Source organism: Buceros rhinoceros, unplaced genomic scaffold (genome assembly GCF_000710305.1).
Source record: "Buceros rhinoceros silvestris isolate BGI_N320 unplaced genomic scaffold, ASM71030v1 scaffold8768, whole genome shotgun sequence".
In the NCBI taxonomy this organism is placed as follows: Eukaryota; Metazoa; Chordata; class Aves; order Bucerotiformes; family Bucerotidae; genus Buceros; species Buceros rhinoceros.
Window position 1 is genome coordinate 53,530 of NW_010427393.1, and position 16,514 is coordinate 70,043.

Consider the following 16,514-nt stretch of genomic DNA (forward strand, 5'->3'; position numbering starts at 1 on the left):
TTCCCTACAGGAGAATGCCTGCGCTTGATAGGGTTGATACTGATGACTCTTGCTAATTCAAAATTCCTTTAAAGGGTTGATTCGGATTTGGTACCTCATCAGGTTTAGATTTTAGCTTAAATGAAAAGATTCTGCTTTCAGCTCTGCTGTGTATCCTTTGTCTTATCGTCATATTACAAAGGAGCCACAAGTATAGCTGCCAGCTGGCTGAACTGGCGGGTTGAAATTCACCTGGTGTGGAGAAAAGCAGGTATACTGGGACCAGTAAGTCCAACTCAGTGGGATGCTTTGTGGACAAAAAGATCAGAGAGCTGTTAGGGTTGTGCCTGGCCCTTGGTGCTGCACTTGGCTACCTATCTCTTAGCTCTTCAGGATATAAGTCAGGGGAACAGTTTTCAAAACCCAGAATGAGATCAAGACTAAGACTGATTGTGGTGATGTGCTGAAACTGCAGTAGTAAGACTCATTAATATAAACAAATTTCATTTTAAGCACAAATTGACGTTATACACCTTTGAAGTTCTTACAGCTATACTTTTTTCTAAGCTTGGAGCTGCAAATAAATAGTATTTGTTTACTTTTTTGGCGCTCTTTTATGTTAGATGTATTGCTGCCTTTTGCGATGGTAGGGAAACTTGTACTTTCTGTTTCTCAGCACTTTATAAAGCTTTGTTAATAAGACAGCTAGAGTAGTTCAGATTCCCACGTTCAAGAGATAATCCCTTCTAAGGTATTTTACTGTAAATATGTCACCAGTTGCTGTGTGACTGGGATGGGATTCTTCATCCACCTCTTCTGGGATGTTGTTACCCACTGATTGTGGGTAAAAAGGGACTCATTGTCATCACTGAATCACTGGATGTTTCTACTTTGTTCCTTATTTTCCTTTTAATTCTTCATCATCAAAGTGAGATTTGTTTTTACTACAGACTTCCTTTCCCTTGACTGGACTGATCTCCCTTCAAAAATAATCCACTACCCAGTAACAAACGTTATGTGTACCTCATCCATCTCCGTCACATCACGCCGGCGTTGCAAGGCACAAAGAAACAAATCGCCCTTTCAGAAGGGTTCGGCTGACGGTTTCACATCACGCACTGTTCGAATGCATGCTCTGATTTTAATGTTGTTCCAGCTGAGAAAACGCTGAGAAAATCTTGGCACAGAGAAGCAGAAGCTACGTATCAGTGGTTCAGAGAGGGCTGTTAGTTATGGGCTCATGTTTTAGGTTATTATGCTAGGTGGGATGATGTTGGTGATCACCTAACCTAAGAGTTCATGTCTGAGCTAAGCCCATGGAACCACTCAGAGGTTTCTGGGAGCTTTTGGTGTGGCTTTTGCTTGTTTTTTGGTTTTTGTTTTTTTTTTTAATGTTATATGCAAGCAAAATTAATCACAGCGAACCGAGACCTATGCAGTCATCTCCTACTGAAGCCAGGTTAGCCCAGCACAGAAAACGGGAAACTCAGCTTGAAGAGTTGTCTTGATCCACCTGAGAAATGCAGTGGCCTTTCAAACTGCTGCTCTATTTCAGCATCCTGAGCGCACTCAGCAGTGAGGAGCAATGAAGGGTTATTGCAGCTTCATCTGCTGGGAGATGTAAAAACAGCTCTAGGAACACCTAAATGACTCTAGATCTGAGCCTCGGAATAAGTTTAGAGTAGATGTGAGCTCAACTCTGCATTCCGTTGTTTCTGTGACTTCAAAATACCTTCAACGCTATTCGAAGTTGAATGTGGTGATGGGGTGGATGTGGTTTGGTGTGTAATACGTTGAGAGAGACGGTGAAGTCCATGTATTCCATCACCATGAGTATAAAATGCTCCAGCCTCTTCCTGAGAAACTGATCCAAGTAAATGCTTCATGGGGTTGAAGTAGGAGCTCCTGAAAAATAAAGGAAGTATATCTGTCTTTATTTTTAATTAGACGTAGTCATTTGGTCCATTTCTCATCTCTGTTGCATGTAACTGTAGCAGTTTCAGACATCAGCAACAGATTTTAATTTGAACTTTTTGCCAACTTTCTATTTTCTTACGCAATTTACTTTTTAAAATTAAGAGCACATGTTTGCCTTCCAAATAACATACAGTACATTTATTGGCATTTTAAATAGGCCAAAGTGAGCAAGCAACCTTCTTTTTTTCTTTCAAGTCTATTTTTTCCCCGCAGGCAAATTGCTGTGGGCTTATGACCCACCCTTTTTATGACACTATTTCAGCACAGATATTCTTAGTTAGAATTCTGAGTTATTCCTTTGAAACAGAAATAGAAATCACCATCTCGGCTGGCAGTTTCTCCAGCTATGGCAGTGGCGTACGTGCTGGCACATACGTACAAGTGCCATATGAATTCACAGGAAACCTCGACCCTGTCACACCGTTTACGTCTTGCTGATGGTGTTTTGTTTGGGATGCTCTGTAAGCCGGCGTGTTCTTTCTATTCCTTTTCCTGTGCATGGATTACTAGTAATTTTGTGAAACGCTGTCTTGTTTGGGGCGTGCTGCTGTGGCAAGGCCATTCTGTGGAATTGTGAAGAACTTCTGCATTCTTAGTAAAAAAGATACAGATCTCTTTTATTTCATTTACTTCTACCTATCCAACCAAAATAAAGATTATAATATTGTGATCCATAAAAGGCAGCTAGCAGCAATCAAATGTTGGACCTATTATAAACTATGAAGTCTTCATTTCTTATGTGTAAGCCTTATGTTTAGCACAAAAGTAATTTGCTCTGATGGGGTGTTTCAGACGGGCATTTCTCACAGCAGCTCTTGTACTCAAGTTATTATTTGGTCCATGCAAACAATTTGGTAGGGATGGTTCACAAGCACAGATCTGAGCAGCCAGGGGAAGACTTTAAGAACCCAGTGCTGAAAAGGAGGATTCAGTTTTGCAAAGGAACCCAGCAAACATGCCTTCAGATCTCAAGCATGAGGAGTGAGATTCTGTAATTGCATCTTTGGTTTTTCCACGGACTTGTTTAGAAGTGACAGTTGCCCTTAAGTTTTATGCTTCGTGGATTTTTCACAACTGAGGATTATGATATCTTTTTTTTCCCTAGTAGTACAAATTTGCCTACATTTAAGTCTAATCATAGTTTATTAAACCTAGCTTGTGGACTAGCAGAATCGTAGTCATGGAGAGTTTGGGATTCATTTCCGTTAGCAGTTTGAAGTTATCCATGTCGCACAAAGTTGTCTTATGCAGCAAGTTGTTCCGTTGTAAGCTGCTTCTGCCAGTGACTTTGTTTATGGGAAAAAATAATCTGGCTTTGAGAACTAGACTTATTTTAAAGTAATTGACACGAACTGTGTCTGTGATCCCCAATATAAGCTTTTCCCAGTCACTTTGGAGAGATTAGATGTCTCTTAACATCATCTTACTGGCAGTGAAGTTGCTCCAAAAGGACTCCTTTAATCATATTAGTTTCGCTGCCATCACCCTGTCTTTGGATTCTTTCTTCTTTCCTAATAGAACCAAATCTGCTTTTGCCATCTATTAGGTCCAACATTAACACTCCTTTGCATGTTAATTATTGTTACTTTACCTCTAATGTTCAGCTCACTCTTTTGGCTCCCCGGTTTTGAATCTAAGGCTTGCAGCTGTTACTTTGTCCATGTGGCAATAGAAAACACTGTATTGTGCTATTGGATTTTCTAATGGCTTTGCTTAAGAATTATTGAGTATAGAATGAAGTAAAGCAGGAAGACGTAGCAGTCGAGTCAGGAATTCACTCAGTCTCTCTTTTGGCTTGTAGTATGATTTATGAATGAATTTTCCCTGTATTGTAAGAAGTTAACCTTGGCTCCTTATCCTAAATATTTTATCAAACTTTTAGGAAATATCTGAGCAATGAAACATCTTAGTTTCACTTATACAGGCTGTGTGGGGGGTGTGTGGGGGGAAGTTTAAGGAAGTTTTTAAAAAAGAAGGAAGGGGATAAAAAAAGATAGTGGTCATGGAGGGATTATGAACTCTCAAAAAGAGCTCTCACAGATTCAAAGATAACTGTGATAATTCCAGGCAGGACTTGCACTGGAATAGCTATTAAAAACCCCAAATGCTCCGTATGTTGGTTTAGAACTCAGACCGTTTCATCCTGTAGAAATAGTAGCTATGATCTTCGCTGACCCAGCATTTCTGTGGTTAAGTAAAAGCCAGTTAGGCTGTCATTTTTTTTATGATCTTGAGGTGAAAATATTTTCGGAAAGAATTATAGAAGTATATTGTAGATTATATACCAAAAAGTATTTTACATTTGTAGTCTATGTACAGATTTAATAAAAAATTAAACGTGCAGAGAAACAGATCAGAAAGGAAGGAAAGGAAAGGATCTAGTGCAGATCACACTATGTGAAACATATGGTTGAGATAACGCTGACATCGCTGAGGTATGTGGTCTGTGTTAGACTTCTGTGTACAAATGATGTGCTCATTCCATCTCTCCGCAGGCACACACAGGATTTTACCTTTGACATAGCAGGGAATAATGCCACTGAGTAATTAAGAAAGCATGGAAGCAAAAGCCGGTCCTGTGATAAGTTTCTGAGGTGGTTCATATTACTTAGTACATGGTGCAGCCGTGGTAGCTGAAGGACAGCACGGACGGTTTGAGGGGAGTTGACATGCCTTCTTACACCATATAGCTCAAACACTTTGAAGAAAATAGGCAAACTTTCAAGCCTCGATTTTTTTCTCTCTCAGGTCACAGTATTTATAACAATGTGTCTTGGGATATTAATGACAAGGCAGTATATTGGGCAGTGATTGATTTCCCAACTTTGGTCAGAAATGAATGTTTCTTTTTCAAAGATTTGTAGTAATGTGGTTCTCAGTGACATCAAATTGATGGTTTAGCTGAATACAGCCAGTGTATTAAAATGTCTGAAGAGGAAAAACAGTAGTTGGAGAGGGAGGTCGGTTCAGAGCTCTAGAACCAGTAACTGGCATTCCAGGGCAGTGGGATCTTTAAATATACAGTAATTTTAATCAGATTTTCTTGTGAAACCTTTAATAAACTTGAGGTGAGTCACCTGTATGTTTGGTAGAACATCAATTTCTCATCTCAATATTATCTGTGAAAGAATTACAGGGAACTGCAAAGTTACTTATGAAGCAGGGAGGGAAAATGGGGAAATACTGTGTGAGTTTTTTAGTGGAAATGCTTGTTTTCAGAATTATATTTATGAATGGAAACATGTATGTGCTTGCAACATCCTACATTATAACCAGCTGTGAGGACCACGGGTTTATGTCCCAGATGCGATGCTCCTGATCTTCATTTAAGAAGCTGCAGGAGAAATGGTGTTAGAAAAGTAACTGAGAGTTATATGCAAGTGTAAATCTGAAGTAGTACATGTGTACCTTCCTACTGCTGTAAAGCCGCAGCGTGTATTCTGTGTACTTCAGGAGTAACACAGCTTTACCACGCATAACTTCCCTTCCTGACGCTTTCAAGCTCCCCTGTCAAAGGCAGGCAGTGAGCTGGCTCCCCGCTGGTCTCCTCCCGCTCCCTAGTCCCCCGCTTCTGATGCCACTGCTGTGTCACACAACATATTTTGCTCCTGAGGAGTGAAGGATAATCTGTGATCACATAAGAGAGTTGTGGGTTCTGAAGTCCGTGTCCTGCGTTTTGAAGGTCGTGTGTTTTATCTACACTGTGTTTGCAGACTTTAAGGGTTCTCTGCATCGGCCCATCATCCTCTCTCCGCGTCCTTTACTTCCCTCACCCGAAGGAGGACGTTGCCTGATACATTCCTGGTGTACGTTAGCACGTGGTGGTGAAATAGTCTCTGATCTGTAGCAGTGATTGATGAATGACTGATGATAAACTGATACCTCATTAGAAGGCGGCAGGTCATTTCTTAAGGAAAGAAACCAGACATGGACAGTATATGTAGTGGTCACGCGCCACAAACTAAATTTCTTCACCTGTGAGGACACTCCAAAGGGTAAATCTTGCTCCGTCGATGCTTTCAGGAGCAGGGAGCTGTATTCATGAATGAAGAGAAGGGGGAGAACAGTAAGAGGCTGAGAAAAGGGATGGAGAATCTTTTGAGTCTGCTTCCTACCCCAGCTAACAGCCTGTCTGAGGAAATCAAGTGTTTCAAGTGGTTTTTGTTTTGTTTTTGTTTTTTACTTTGTTTGTTCTGAATTTCAGGTTATCTGTGATATGGAGAACCAAATCCACCAGCTGAGGGAAGAGCTTCTTCAGGTAAACGCTCAGCGGAAGCAGCAGCTGCTGGAGCTGAGGCACCAGTGGGAAGAGGAGAAGCAGAAGGCAGCTCAAGACCATGAAACAGCCCTGAGTAAGCTGAAAGCGGAGGCAGAAAGAATGACGTTAGACCTGAGAAAGATCCACACAGCAGAAAAGGAGAAGGCCTTGGACAGGGTAAGAGGTTCTGAAGGGTGCTTCTTGTGACATGGCAAGTGGGGAGCAGTCACTAGAAAGTCAGATACGCAGAGTTTCACTGAGGAGAAATGTTTAGGGGTCACTTGAGTTGAAAAAACAGACGTTTGCTGTGGATCTGACATTGGATGCCACAATCGCGATGTGAGTATGGGAAGTTTTGTGGTTCTCTTTGGTCACGCAGCGGCAGTGTTGCTCCTGGGGCTGTTCTCCCCGAGAGCGGTGCTGGGGCAGCACCTTCCAGCTGTGGTGCGTGTGGAACAAGGATGGCCCTGCGGTGCTCAGGAACTGGTGGGACTTGAAAATCCACATGATTCCAAAGGCAGAGCCCCCGCAGAATAGGCTGATCGCTTTTCCTGTGCTGAAAGAGTAGAAAGGGTGGGTCTGCCTAACCAAGTTTTTCTCCCTTAAAAAGAGGGAAAGTTCTTAAGGAGGAAAAAGTTCAGGCTAAAACTGCAAGGAAATTAGGTCTACTTCCTAACAATGGCTGGTCTACTTTCGCCTGTGTGCACTGAGTGAGCAAGGATGCTGTGAAAGGCTGGAAAATAGAAATTAATGTTTCAAGTACAGCAAGGCTTCCATCACGTTCCACTCAGCGGGGTCATCAACTGCGCATCAGGGCTGGCTGAGCTTCCCCGTGTACCGGTGTCTTGAATTCAAGTGTTTCACCACATTAGGGGAGAGAGGAGTTTTATTTCAGAAGCTAAACTAAAAACCTCTGGTTAATATTCCTGGTAGACACTGTGTCTATGTAAGCAGATAGCTGTTGAAGTATCTTTTCTATGTGTTAGGGGAATAAATCATACATTTTATTGCAAAGTGATATATGGTGGCACAAATTAACAATCTGCATATACCGTCTGAAGAGCCTTTGTGAAAGTGACAGTTCATTTACCTGCGTCAGGTTCTTGGTCTGTAATTTTAAACAGCATTCGGAGGATTATGTTGGAAATCAGCCAGCCTGAAGCCATTAAAACGGCTGTGATCAACAATTCAGAATCTTCTCTGAATGTAAGGAAAGCTCCGCTTGGCATAATTATTTAAAGCCAAGGTCACAAAGTATTTAAACCTTTGAAATTCATCATTAAAGGATTAATTTTAACTCAGGAAGACATCGTCGTTTTTGCTTAAAAATGGAATTTGAATCTCAATTCTTTTCTTTCTTTGATCTTTTTTTACATGTGTAGTATAGCAAAAGAAAAGTTAACTTCTTTACATCCTCAAATTAAAGTTACAAATAATCCTTCATAGGGCAATATCTTTAATAGTCTTGAATTGTCATTTCTGTCAGAAATACTTTTTTAAATTTGTTGGATTTTTTCTCTTTTTTTAAAAAAAAATTACTAATTTTAAGCTACATTAACCGCTATTGAATTTTTTTTTTCAACCTACTTCCCTATTTTTACCTCTAATCAGAAGACATGTCAGTTTAAAGATAGGAGGAGGAAAAAAAAATTATTTCTGTTGAAAAGTCTTTCACAGACGTGTGAAAATACCTTCCATTATGATTAAAACTCTGTTTACTTTTCCGCTTTTTTTCTGTCTCCCAAATGGAGGCTTGTGGAAATTGGCCACAAAGTCCAAAAGTCAAAGTAGCTTAGAGGGCAAACTCCATTTAAAGCTCAAAAGTTAGAGTTTCAGCTAACTTAATTCGAATCTTGATCCTATTAAAGTGCACAGAACTTTGATGAAAGAGATTTTATCCAAGGGGAGTGGGGAAAGAAAGAAAAAAAAAAGGCATCTTAATTTCAGCCTGAGTCTTGAGATTTGCTTTGAAGTCTTTATTTCTCTAGCAAATTGTGTTACCTTGAAGTTTAGGACAATATGGGGGAAAAAATTGTCCTCTAAATTTTCTTTTTACTGGCAATTCTGTAAAGATTGCTTAAGAATCCAAGGGGAAGCTGAATTTCACTGTTTAGGCATGGAACATCTGACTTCAGATTTTCTGAAGGTCAGTCCACTCCCAAGTGACGGATCTCATTCCTCTGTGGTCACTTCAGTGAGTAACACTGATTTCTGTGTGGATTGCTTTGTGTAATTGTGGACTATTCTTCATGTGAACATGATGAAATGTAAAAGAAATGTCTAACACTTAAGTGAAAAGAAAAACTGAAGTAAAAGTGGGTAGGAGGAGATAGAGGATTCGTGTGGTATCACCCTCCCCACAGCCCTGCTGCAGTGGGGTGGGAAGGAGGAGACAGCAGAACAGTTCATTGCAAGAGCACTGGACACTTAAATGCTTCTTGGTATTTGTAGACAGCTCTTCAATATTTAGGGACACATAATTTAATTTACTGAGGTCTCTAATCTTCTGTTGCTTAAAAATCTCAACTTCGAAGATAGTACATTGTTTATTGCAGTATTTTAGTTGATTTGTTTTGGTAGTGATTACAGCCCACTGTGCCAGAAAGTTGCTCAATAAATGTTGTACGGGAACATTTCTGAACCTGTGATTCCACAAGCAGATGTCTTTTGACAGTTATTGCATCTCCCAATCGGGAACGTTAAAACATTTATCAGGGTGCCAAATGGCCCTGTGTGATCTGCCCCATAGGAAAAATACATGTGGCACCTCCTGTGGTGGAAGTAATAATAAAGGGCAAAGTCAGTAATTTTCCAGGGGCCTTCCCTGTTGCAGGTATTATTTTCAGTTAAACACCGCTTTCTTACAAAGCGAGCTGTGTGAGTATGAACTAAATATGCACGTGTGAACCTGGTGTGGACGAGTTGGGCACCTCTGAGGCTGTGTGTGCTGAGTGGTGCCCCTGCGCTGCAGGAGTGCTGGGGAAGGTGCCGAGGGCTCTACCTGCACTGTGGCCAGACTTCTGTAAGCAAAGTCCTTATCGCTGGCCTGGTACGGAGACACGGAGCTGAGGTGATGAGGGAGCAGCTCGGCATGTGCTGGGCTAACGTGATGCTGAGGCAGCTTTTCCGGCTGGGGCAAGGCTGATCTTCGGCTTTGCTTCAGGTGCCACAGCCCCATCGCACACAATCCCCTTATTGCTCCCCTTCGAGATGTAATGGAGTGGCTATATTAGAACACAAAACCACCTTAGCAGGTACGGATAACAAAATCTCATGTCCTTCAGGTCGGATAAGCCATGCTGGACACGAATCAGACAGACCCTCAAGATGATAACATGGACAATTTGAGACAGTGCTTATCGTGTTCTTAGGACTTCAGTACTTTCATAATATCTGTTATCTGTCTCTAACATGAAAATGACTTGGGAATATCTCCAAATTATTTCTCGTCTATTAGCTAAGGAATTTGAAGTACAGTTTCAGAAGAACACTTCTCTTCAGTCATGATTTTAATTTGCTTTTAAAGTATGGATTTAATTTGCTTGCATTTCATTATATCAAGTGATTGTAACATTTTCTAATGTGCTGATAATTTTTTTAAATTTGGAGTCATACCTCATTGTGGTGAAATGAAGCATAAACTGTGTAAGAAGTAAACAGAGTGGAGAACACATAGGACCAGAGTTCTATAAAGACTCTCTTCAACAGGGAGGCAGGGAGGTTGTAGGTTGCACCAGCAGCGTTTTTATGGCCTGAGCACTCATCAGCCAGGTGTAACAGACGGCGCAGAGCTTATGAGCAGCGTCAGGTTGGCCAGGAATTACTAAAAGCAAGAGACAAACTGCATTTCTAAGTGCATGCAGATGTGAAGCTTGGCTGACACAACTGTTGGTAACATTCATCTCTGGTATTTTCTTGGCAAAGAAAATGAGCATTCAGAAAGCGTGACCCGAGCAGATCAGTAGACATGCTAACAATGCTCAAAGGAAGCAACTCAGGAACACTGGAAATATCTCAGAAAAAAGCTCTCTTTGAGGAGTGCACATGAGTAAATTGGAGTGGGAGAAAAAGCTATGTTTGGTTTTCTCCTCTAAATCATTTTCAACATTTAGCTTTTTATTGACTACTTCTCTCTATTTAAAGAGATACTTTGACTCATCCTGTTGTCTTTATGCAGGTTCCAGGAACATCTAATTCTTTTTCAGTGCTGCTTTTCTTGTGGAGAAATAATTTACATTTTTGTGTATTGACTGTACTGAACACACATGATATTTGATTACAGGATGAAGCTGTAGGCAAAAAAAACCCCCAACAACCCAACAGAGAGAGCCGAACATTTTAGTTTCTGGACTACAATTCTTCTGGTTTCATTACAGTTGTGAAATAGCTCGCTCTGGAGAGATGAGAATCCAGGATGGCATGAGACCTGGCCAGAGCCGTGCAAATGATGCTTGTAGACTTTAATGATGTAGCAGCTAGTTGTACTCTGAGATTTCTGTTACTGTAAGCAAAATTTGGCATTTACAATGTTTTCTAGTCTATTCCTGTTACAGCCACTCCACCTATGTCTTGCGGGAAGTCCGCATAAAACTGATATGCCTGGGGAATTCAAAGTTAAGGTCAGCGTGTAAGCGACCATTTAATTAAGAATAGCTGTTCTATATAATAGTTGTTTTGTAATATCGTGTTTTTGTAATGGGGCCTTTTTCAAAACATGCAGATGCTTAATTTTTGAGCAACTGCCTCTTGCATACAGTTTGAAGATAATGTATTGGTAACATGCCCTGGAGAGCGTTTCAGTCCTCCTTTCAGCATCCAGTGTTGTGCCGCTGGATTGATTGGCTAGCAGGGCCAGCCCCAGGATGCAGTCCAGTTGGATGTACTCGTCGGGCGTATTTCTGTACTGCATATGTAGGAATAGCCTCGATTCACAATATCTGTTCTGGCATTATTGCCAGCACTCATACCGGTGATGTCATGCTGTTTAGTACTGACAAAAAGAGAGAAGATGGAGGGGAAGAATATGACATCTTCAGAGACCGAAGAGGCACTCTGAGAGATACTCTGTTCAAAGTATTGAGTATCCCCTAAGCTGTTAAGTCACGTTTGCCCACGAAGGATGAGCATCGCACGCTTTCCATTAGCTTACGTTGTTAAACACTGTTGCTGTAGCTCTTGTTCTTCTCCGCCAACGCTACATTTCATGGACTACCAAAAATGGTTCCATTTTTGTATCTAAGACCTTCTGGGAACTGGATTGTCTCTGCAGCAACTACGTAGGTTCCTGCTTAGACTGCTTTGCATACTGGAGGCTTTGATGTGAGTGACACCTTTCCCTTCATCAACCTGAACGCTAATTGCTGTGGTATGGGTAGCTTCATTCCTGAGAGCATCCGGATGAACTATTTTCACACTTGTTGCAGCAATGCCCTGGTTATTTACATGGGGTCAAATAGGTCAACCATAAAATGGGGACATGCATTCTTCCCGAGTATAATGATATCATTAAATTGGTGTCTAATTATAAGGTCAGTGTATGGTTTTTTTCTTGCTGAATGCATTCAGTTGCTGCACAAAAATGTGCCATTTTTGAGGTTAAAAAATTTGCTTGAATCTATTACATATATTCTTTTGCTTAGGCCTTAGCTATGAATAATCTGAAGAGCCTCTAATTCTTACCAAGAAGGGTTGGATATTCCCTACATCTCTTAATTTTCTTCATTCTAATCTGAGAACTATTATCTGTGATATTTTCCCTCTGTTACAGAGTAGTAATATTTTTGTTGGGTTTGGGTGGTAGAGTCTATGTACATTTATTACATTTGGTTCTTAAGCATTTCTGACACAGTGTTAGTGATTCACCAACTAGTATTATTAAAAATGAGCACAGTACTTCAACTTTGTTGGAGAAATTCTGCCAAAAGCCTAGAAGATCAAGAAAAAAGACATGTATTTCAAAAAGAGGAAGGATCTGTAGAGCCAAGTTAGTGCATGTTAGCACAAGAAGTGCAGATTATTTAAGCTCTCTTTATAGTACTTTTACAGCTAATATTGCAATAAAGTTTTGCTCACAGATGAGGGGAGAAAACAAATTTCCTCTATATGTGTCCCCTTTTGCACTGCTCCTTCTTATTCCTCTAAAGATGAAAGAAAGATGATGGTGGACCAGGAAAACATGGTCACAGGAATTGCATCATCCCTTAAGGGAGTCATTTGGAAGAGTCTTCAATCAACAGAGCCAAACATGAAGAAAAATATGGTAGAATAATCTCAAGGATATTTCACTCAGCTGAGACTAAGCAGAATTTATGACACTCTCTCTGCTGGAGATGTTTCAAAGCAATAGTCTCAGTTCTTCACAGAGAGTTACTCTGCTTCTACCTCCTTTAAAAAAAAAAAAAAGGCAAACCGAAAACCTCAAAAAACCAAACAGAAAACAACAGGTAACAGGTAACATTTCTGCCCCTCAGTTGTGTTTCTAAATCTGGTGTCTAAGGTAACCAAGGAGAGTTGGTGTAACTGCCGCTGTGGGAAAAAATACGCACTGGTGAGCATTGGGCTTTACTTGGTACCATCGTCATTGCTGCCTGGGGAGGAGACCAGGCACCACATTGTTTACATTCAACGAATGACACTGCAGGGTTAAAAATTAAAATGGCTGATGCAGTACTGTTAAGGAATGAGAACCAGAGGAGAAGCAGCACAACTGAGCTAAGTGATAAATTATGACAAAATACGGGATTAAAAAGGAAGCTTTCAACAGGGCAAGGACTGCTGTAATTAAAACGAGGGCTCTGTCCTGTGGCCTGTCTTTCAGCACACTTTCTTCATTCCCTGTCATACCCATTATAGCTGGTTAGTGGTTTGAGAAATTTGGTTGGGTTTTTCTGATTTGCGGTTTTGGGTTTTTTTACCTAACTAGTATTAATCAAAGCTATCTACCTAAGATTCAAATGTTTGCCTTTTTTTTTTTGTTTTCTTCTCTGTCTCCTATTCCCTTTTCCAGTCTGTCCAACACCGCGTGTAGTTCTGCCACACCAGGACACTCTTCTCCTCAATTCTGTAACTTTCAGGTCGTACCTTTGGTGTGTATTCATAAGATCAAGACTCAAAAAATCATGAAGATGGTGGATAAATTGAATGCCGAATGGTTATTTACTGCCCAGGAAGTTGCTGGAAACTAATAAGAGGTTGATTTAGAACTGGTGAAAGAAGGGACTTCTCTACACAGCAGAGAGTGAGCTGCTTGGTTTCCATGGAGGTTGAGGAGGCAGATATTACCAGCAGGTTCAAAAAGAGATTAAACAGTTTTATGAGCAGCGTGATCGTAACCAGTTGCTAATGGGAATAAGCAGGGTTTTAACTTCAAACTTCCCCAGGATGGCAATTGTGGGTGCTGGGGGAGTACGAAGGGCCAGGTTTATGCAGTCTCTGCGAGCAGCATCTGGAGAAGACAGTGGGCTGGGTGGCCCATGGGCCTGACTCCAGAGGATATACAGCTGGTGTTTCAGTCTCTACTGGTTATGAAGCACAGGAGGCTTTTCCAGTGGCAGAATGACTGTTCTAATTATTTTTTCAGTAGTTTCCTGAGCCTTTTTTCACTATCCAAACAAACTGTAACACACAAACTTTATCTTGTAATACACAATTGCTTATTATTTTAACTTTATTAAATATATCTTAAAGCCCAGTTGAATCATTACCTCCTCCTCTCCTTTTTTTTGACGATACTCTGTGTCTCGGAGAAGGCTGATTGCATACAGGTACAGTTTTCTCTCGTGTACTGATTTAACTTATCTTTACATCCCAGGGCACATTCTAACATTAGGAGAAACATCGGCTCTTTGCCAGGGCAGTAGCTGACTGTAATGCGAGGTTACTTTTTTTTTTTTTTAATGACTTGCCCAATTCCTTCTTAGATTATTGAATGGATCCCATCTGGTCTGGGTGCCTAGCCGGGGGGAGAGGACAGCTCCTGCAGCCAACACCCTGTGACTGACTTCACTGGGCCCCATTCGTGGTTTTGCTTATGCAAAACAGTGTATGCAACAGTAGCTGGTGTTCATTACCTGGAATTAGTAAGTACTAAGTGGAAATTTCTCATGCATCCCATGTCCTGAGCTCCATGCTCTTTTTCTTCTGGAAAGTTTCTGGGGTAGTGCATCCCTTACATAAAAACTTTCTCAAGTCCCCCAAACCTGAGAGTCAGCACAAACCAAAGCAAAAATTGCCCCACAAAGCATGTCCCTGGCATCCCTGCTTAGGTCTGGGTATGTGAGTTTTTTACTATAACTTTATTCAGAAAAAATGCTCAGTTACCAAGACCAACTAATATAAAACACCTTTGTTGCATATTTAAGTTCTGACACCATTTGAAGACATCTTTTGCACTTATTTGCTCTTCCTTCATACCTTTATAATAGAGGAAAGCTGCAGGTATCTTTTTTTTCCCCCCCCCCCTTCTTTTTGGAGGGGAAGGAGTGTTTGGGAAGTAGGGAAGGGGTAAACTGATGTTATTAGTCCTTCAGCGTCTAATGTGAAGAAAAGAAAGTGTTCCAAAACGACTTGCTTACAGCTGCAGAACATGTCATGGAGTAAAACCTACCTTCATTAAATGGGGAAGAGAGAATTCTAATTGTTTTGAAGTCCTTATGATCAGTCTGCATATGCTTCATTGTAATGTGATACTAAAGTGCCTCAATTATGATTTGTATATTTTGGTGCCAGGAGGGTTTTTTTTCTTATGCTGAATTATTAAGTTCTGTCAGCTGCTGGGCTGTCATATAGAGATACAGTAAATCACATTATATTTTGTCATGGATTACACAGAGCAATAAATTTGGGAACAGAGATCAAAGTACTTTCACAATCACATCTGAGTGTAGGAGGGGTGTTTAACTTGTAGAAAATCTGATTTAGGTGAGACTGTTACAGTTCTTGTGTGAATTTGAAATGAATTTGAGTGTTTGCTTGAAAATGAATAAGGTACAAATCCCCAAAAGAGTTCTGCAGTGTTTAGTTCAGAGGAGTTAATCCTGACCTACAGCTGCAGAATGGAGAGCGGATAGATAATTAAACACGGGGAACGGTGAGAGTCTCACAATGTCTTATTTATGTTGTTAATTGCTTTTATGATTGAGCAATATATTCTATTCTCTTCTTAATTGGGACTTTGCTGGACTCGCACATGGTTATTCACCAGCACGGTAATGCTTTCTGGCTCCGCAAAGCTGTCGTTCTTTTGGGGAACCTTTGTTCTATTTCAAGGTACAAAACGTAATCCAGCATAATCTCGTTAAGGAGCACCGATTGCTTCAGATCCTAGATTTGTTAAGGGATTTTGTCGTATTTTCAGTGTTTGTCTTTCCAACAGCAGACACTTAACTGTTGTTGGACTCTCATCTAATGATCTGACCTGTGAGTTAACTTAGGAATAGCGACTCCGTCCTTTTGTTTCCCGTTTTCCTTCTGTTTAAAAGGTTCTGTCTCAGAATGGTACATACTTGGGATTTTTTTTCTAGTCATTATCTTCATACTTGCTTGTTATTGCCACAAAAGTCGACTTAAAACAGCAATGGAGAATCTAGAAAACACAAATTGCATTCTTAGCCCATTGTAGCCCTTTCAGGAGCCCCATAGTCTCTCCTTGGCAAAACCCAAAGCATGTGAACTTTGCTGGGATGTAATGATGAAGTGCACCGGTCTCCAAAATTCCTGAAAGAATTGGGTATTGTAAAGCCCCTGTTAAGTAGTTTTTAACTAAGTCAAGTCACGGATCAGTGTCAGGATCTTGGTGCCGTTGCCCTCTGTTTGTGGAGGAAACTTTAGCTTTGACTTGCGTCTTCAAAGATGTTTTGTAGCCTGTCCCTTCGTGGGTATCAGCTGTTTGGGTACCAAAACCATCTGGGCCTGAGTGATACAAGCTATTCTGTAAACGTCTTTGTATTAGTGTGGGAGGCAGAGACTGAGTGCTCCTGAGCAAGAGAGGTGCCCGCTCTTTCTGGGGAATAAAGGCAGCTTGTAAAACCTCAAATCATTCCTCTTGGGTGCGTGTTTTATTTGGTAAGGCTCTGAAAAAGCAAATGCCACCACCTTTGATATGATCAAACCCACTTTTAAGAAACCATCTTAATTTAGATGGATGGAACACAAGAAACCCAGGAAATATTAAGATTTGTAATCCAGGGATGTGTGGGTGCTGTACCAGATTTTGGCATGTAGCTGCGGGAAGACGAGGCTTCAGCACCCTACTGTGGAGAGGCTGGAACCCGCGCATCGTTCCTTGGGTTGCTCGGGTCCG

General features: G+C 40.9%; 1 protein-coding gene across 1 annotated transcript in view; it reads left to right on the forward strand.

The window, feature by feature from the left end:
- The window catches only part of CEP112 (centrosomal protein 112kDa), a gene marked incomplete at its 5' end in the record, with an annotated part of 119,840 nt that overhangs the window by 52,925 nt on the left and 50,401 nt on the right, over positions 1–16,514 (forward strand). Inside the window, one exon of the mRNA XM_010141867.1 lies at positions 6,161–6,391. Coding sequence (XP_010140169.1) covers positions 6,161–6,391 — 231 coding nt within the window. The remainder of the gene's footprint in view (positions 1–6,160; positions 6,392–16,514) is intronic.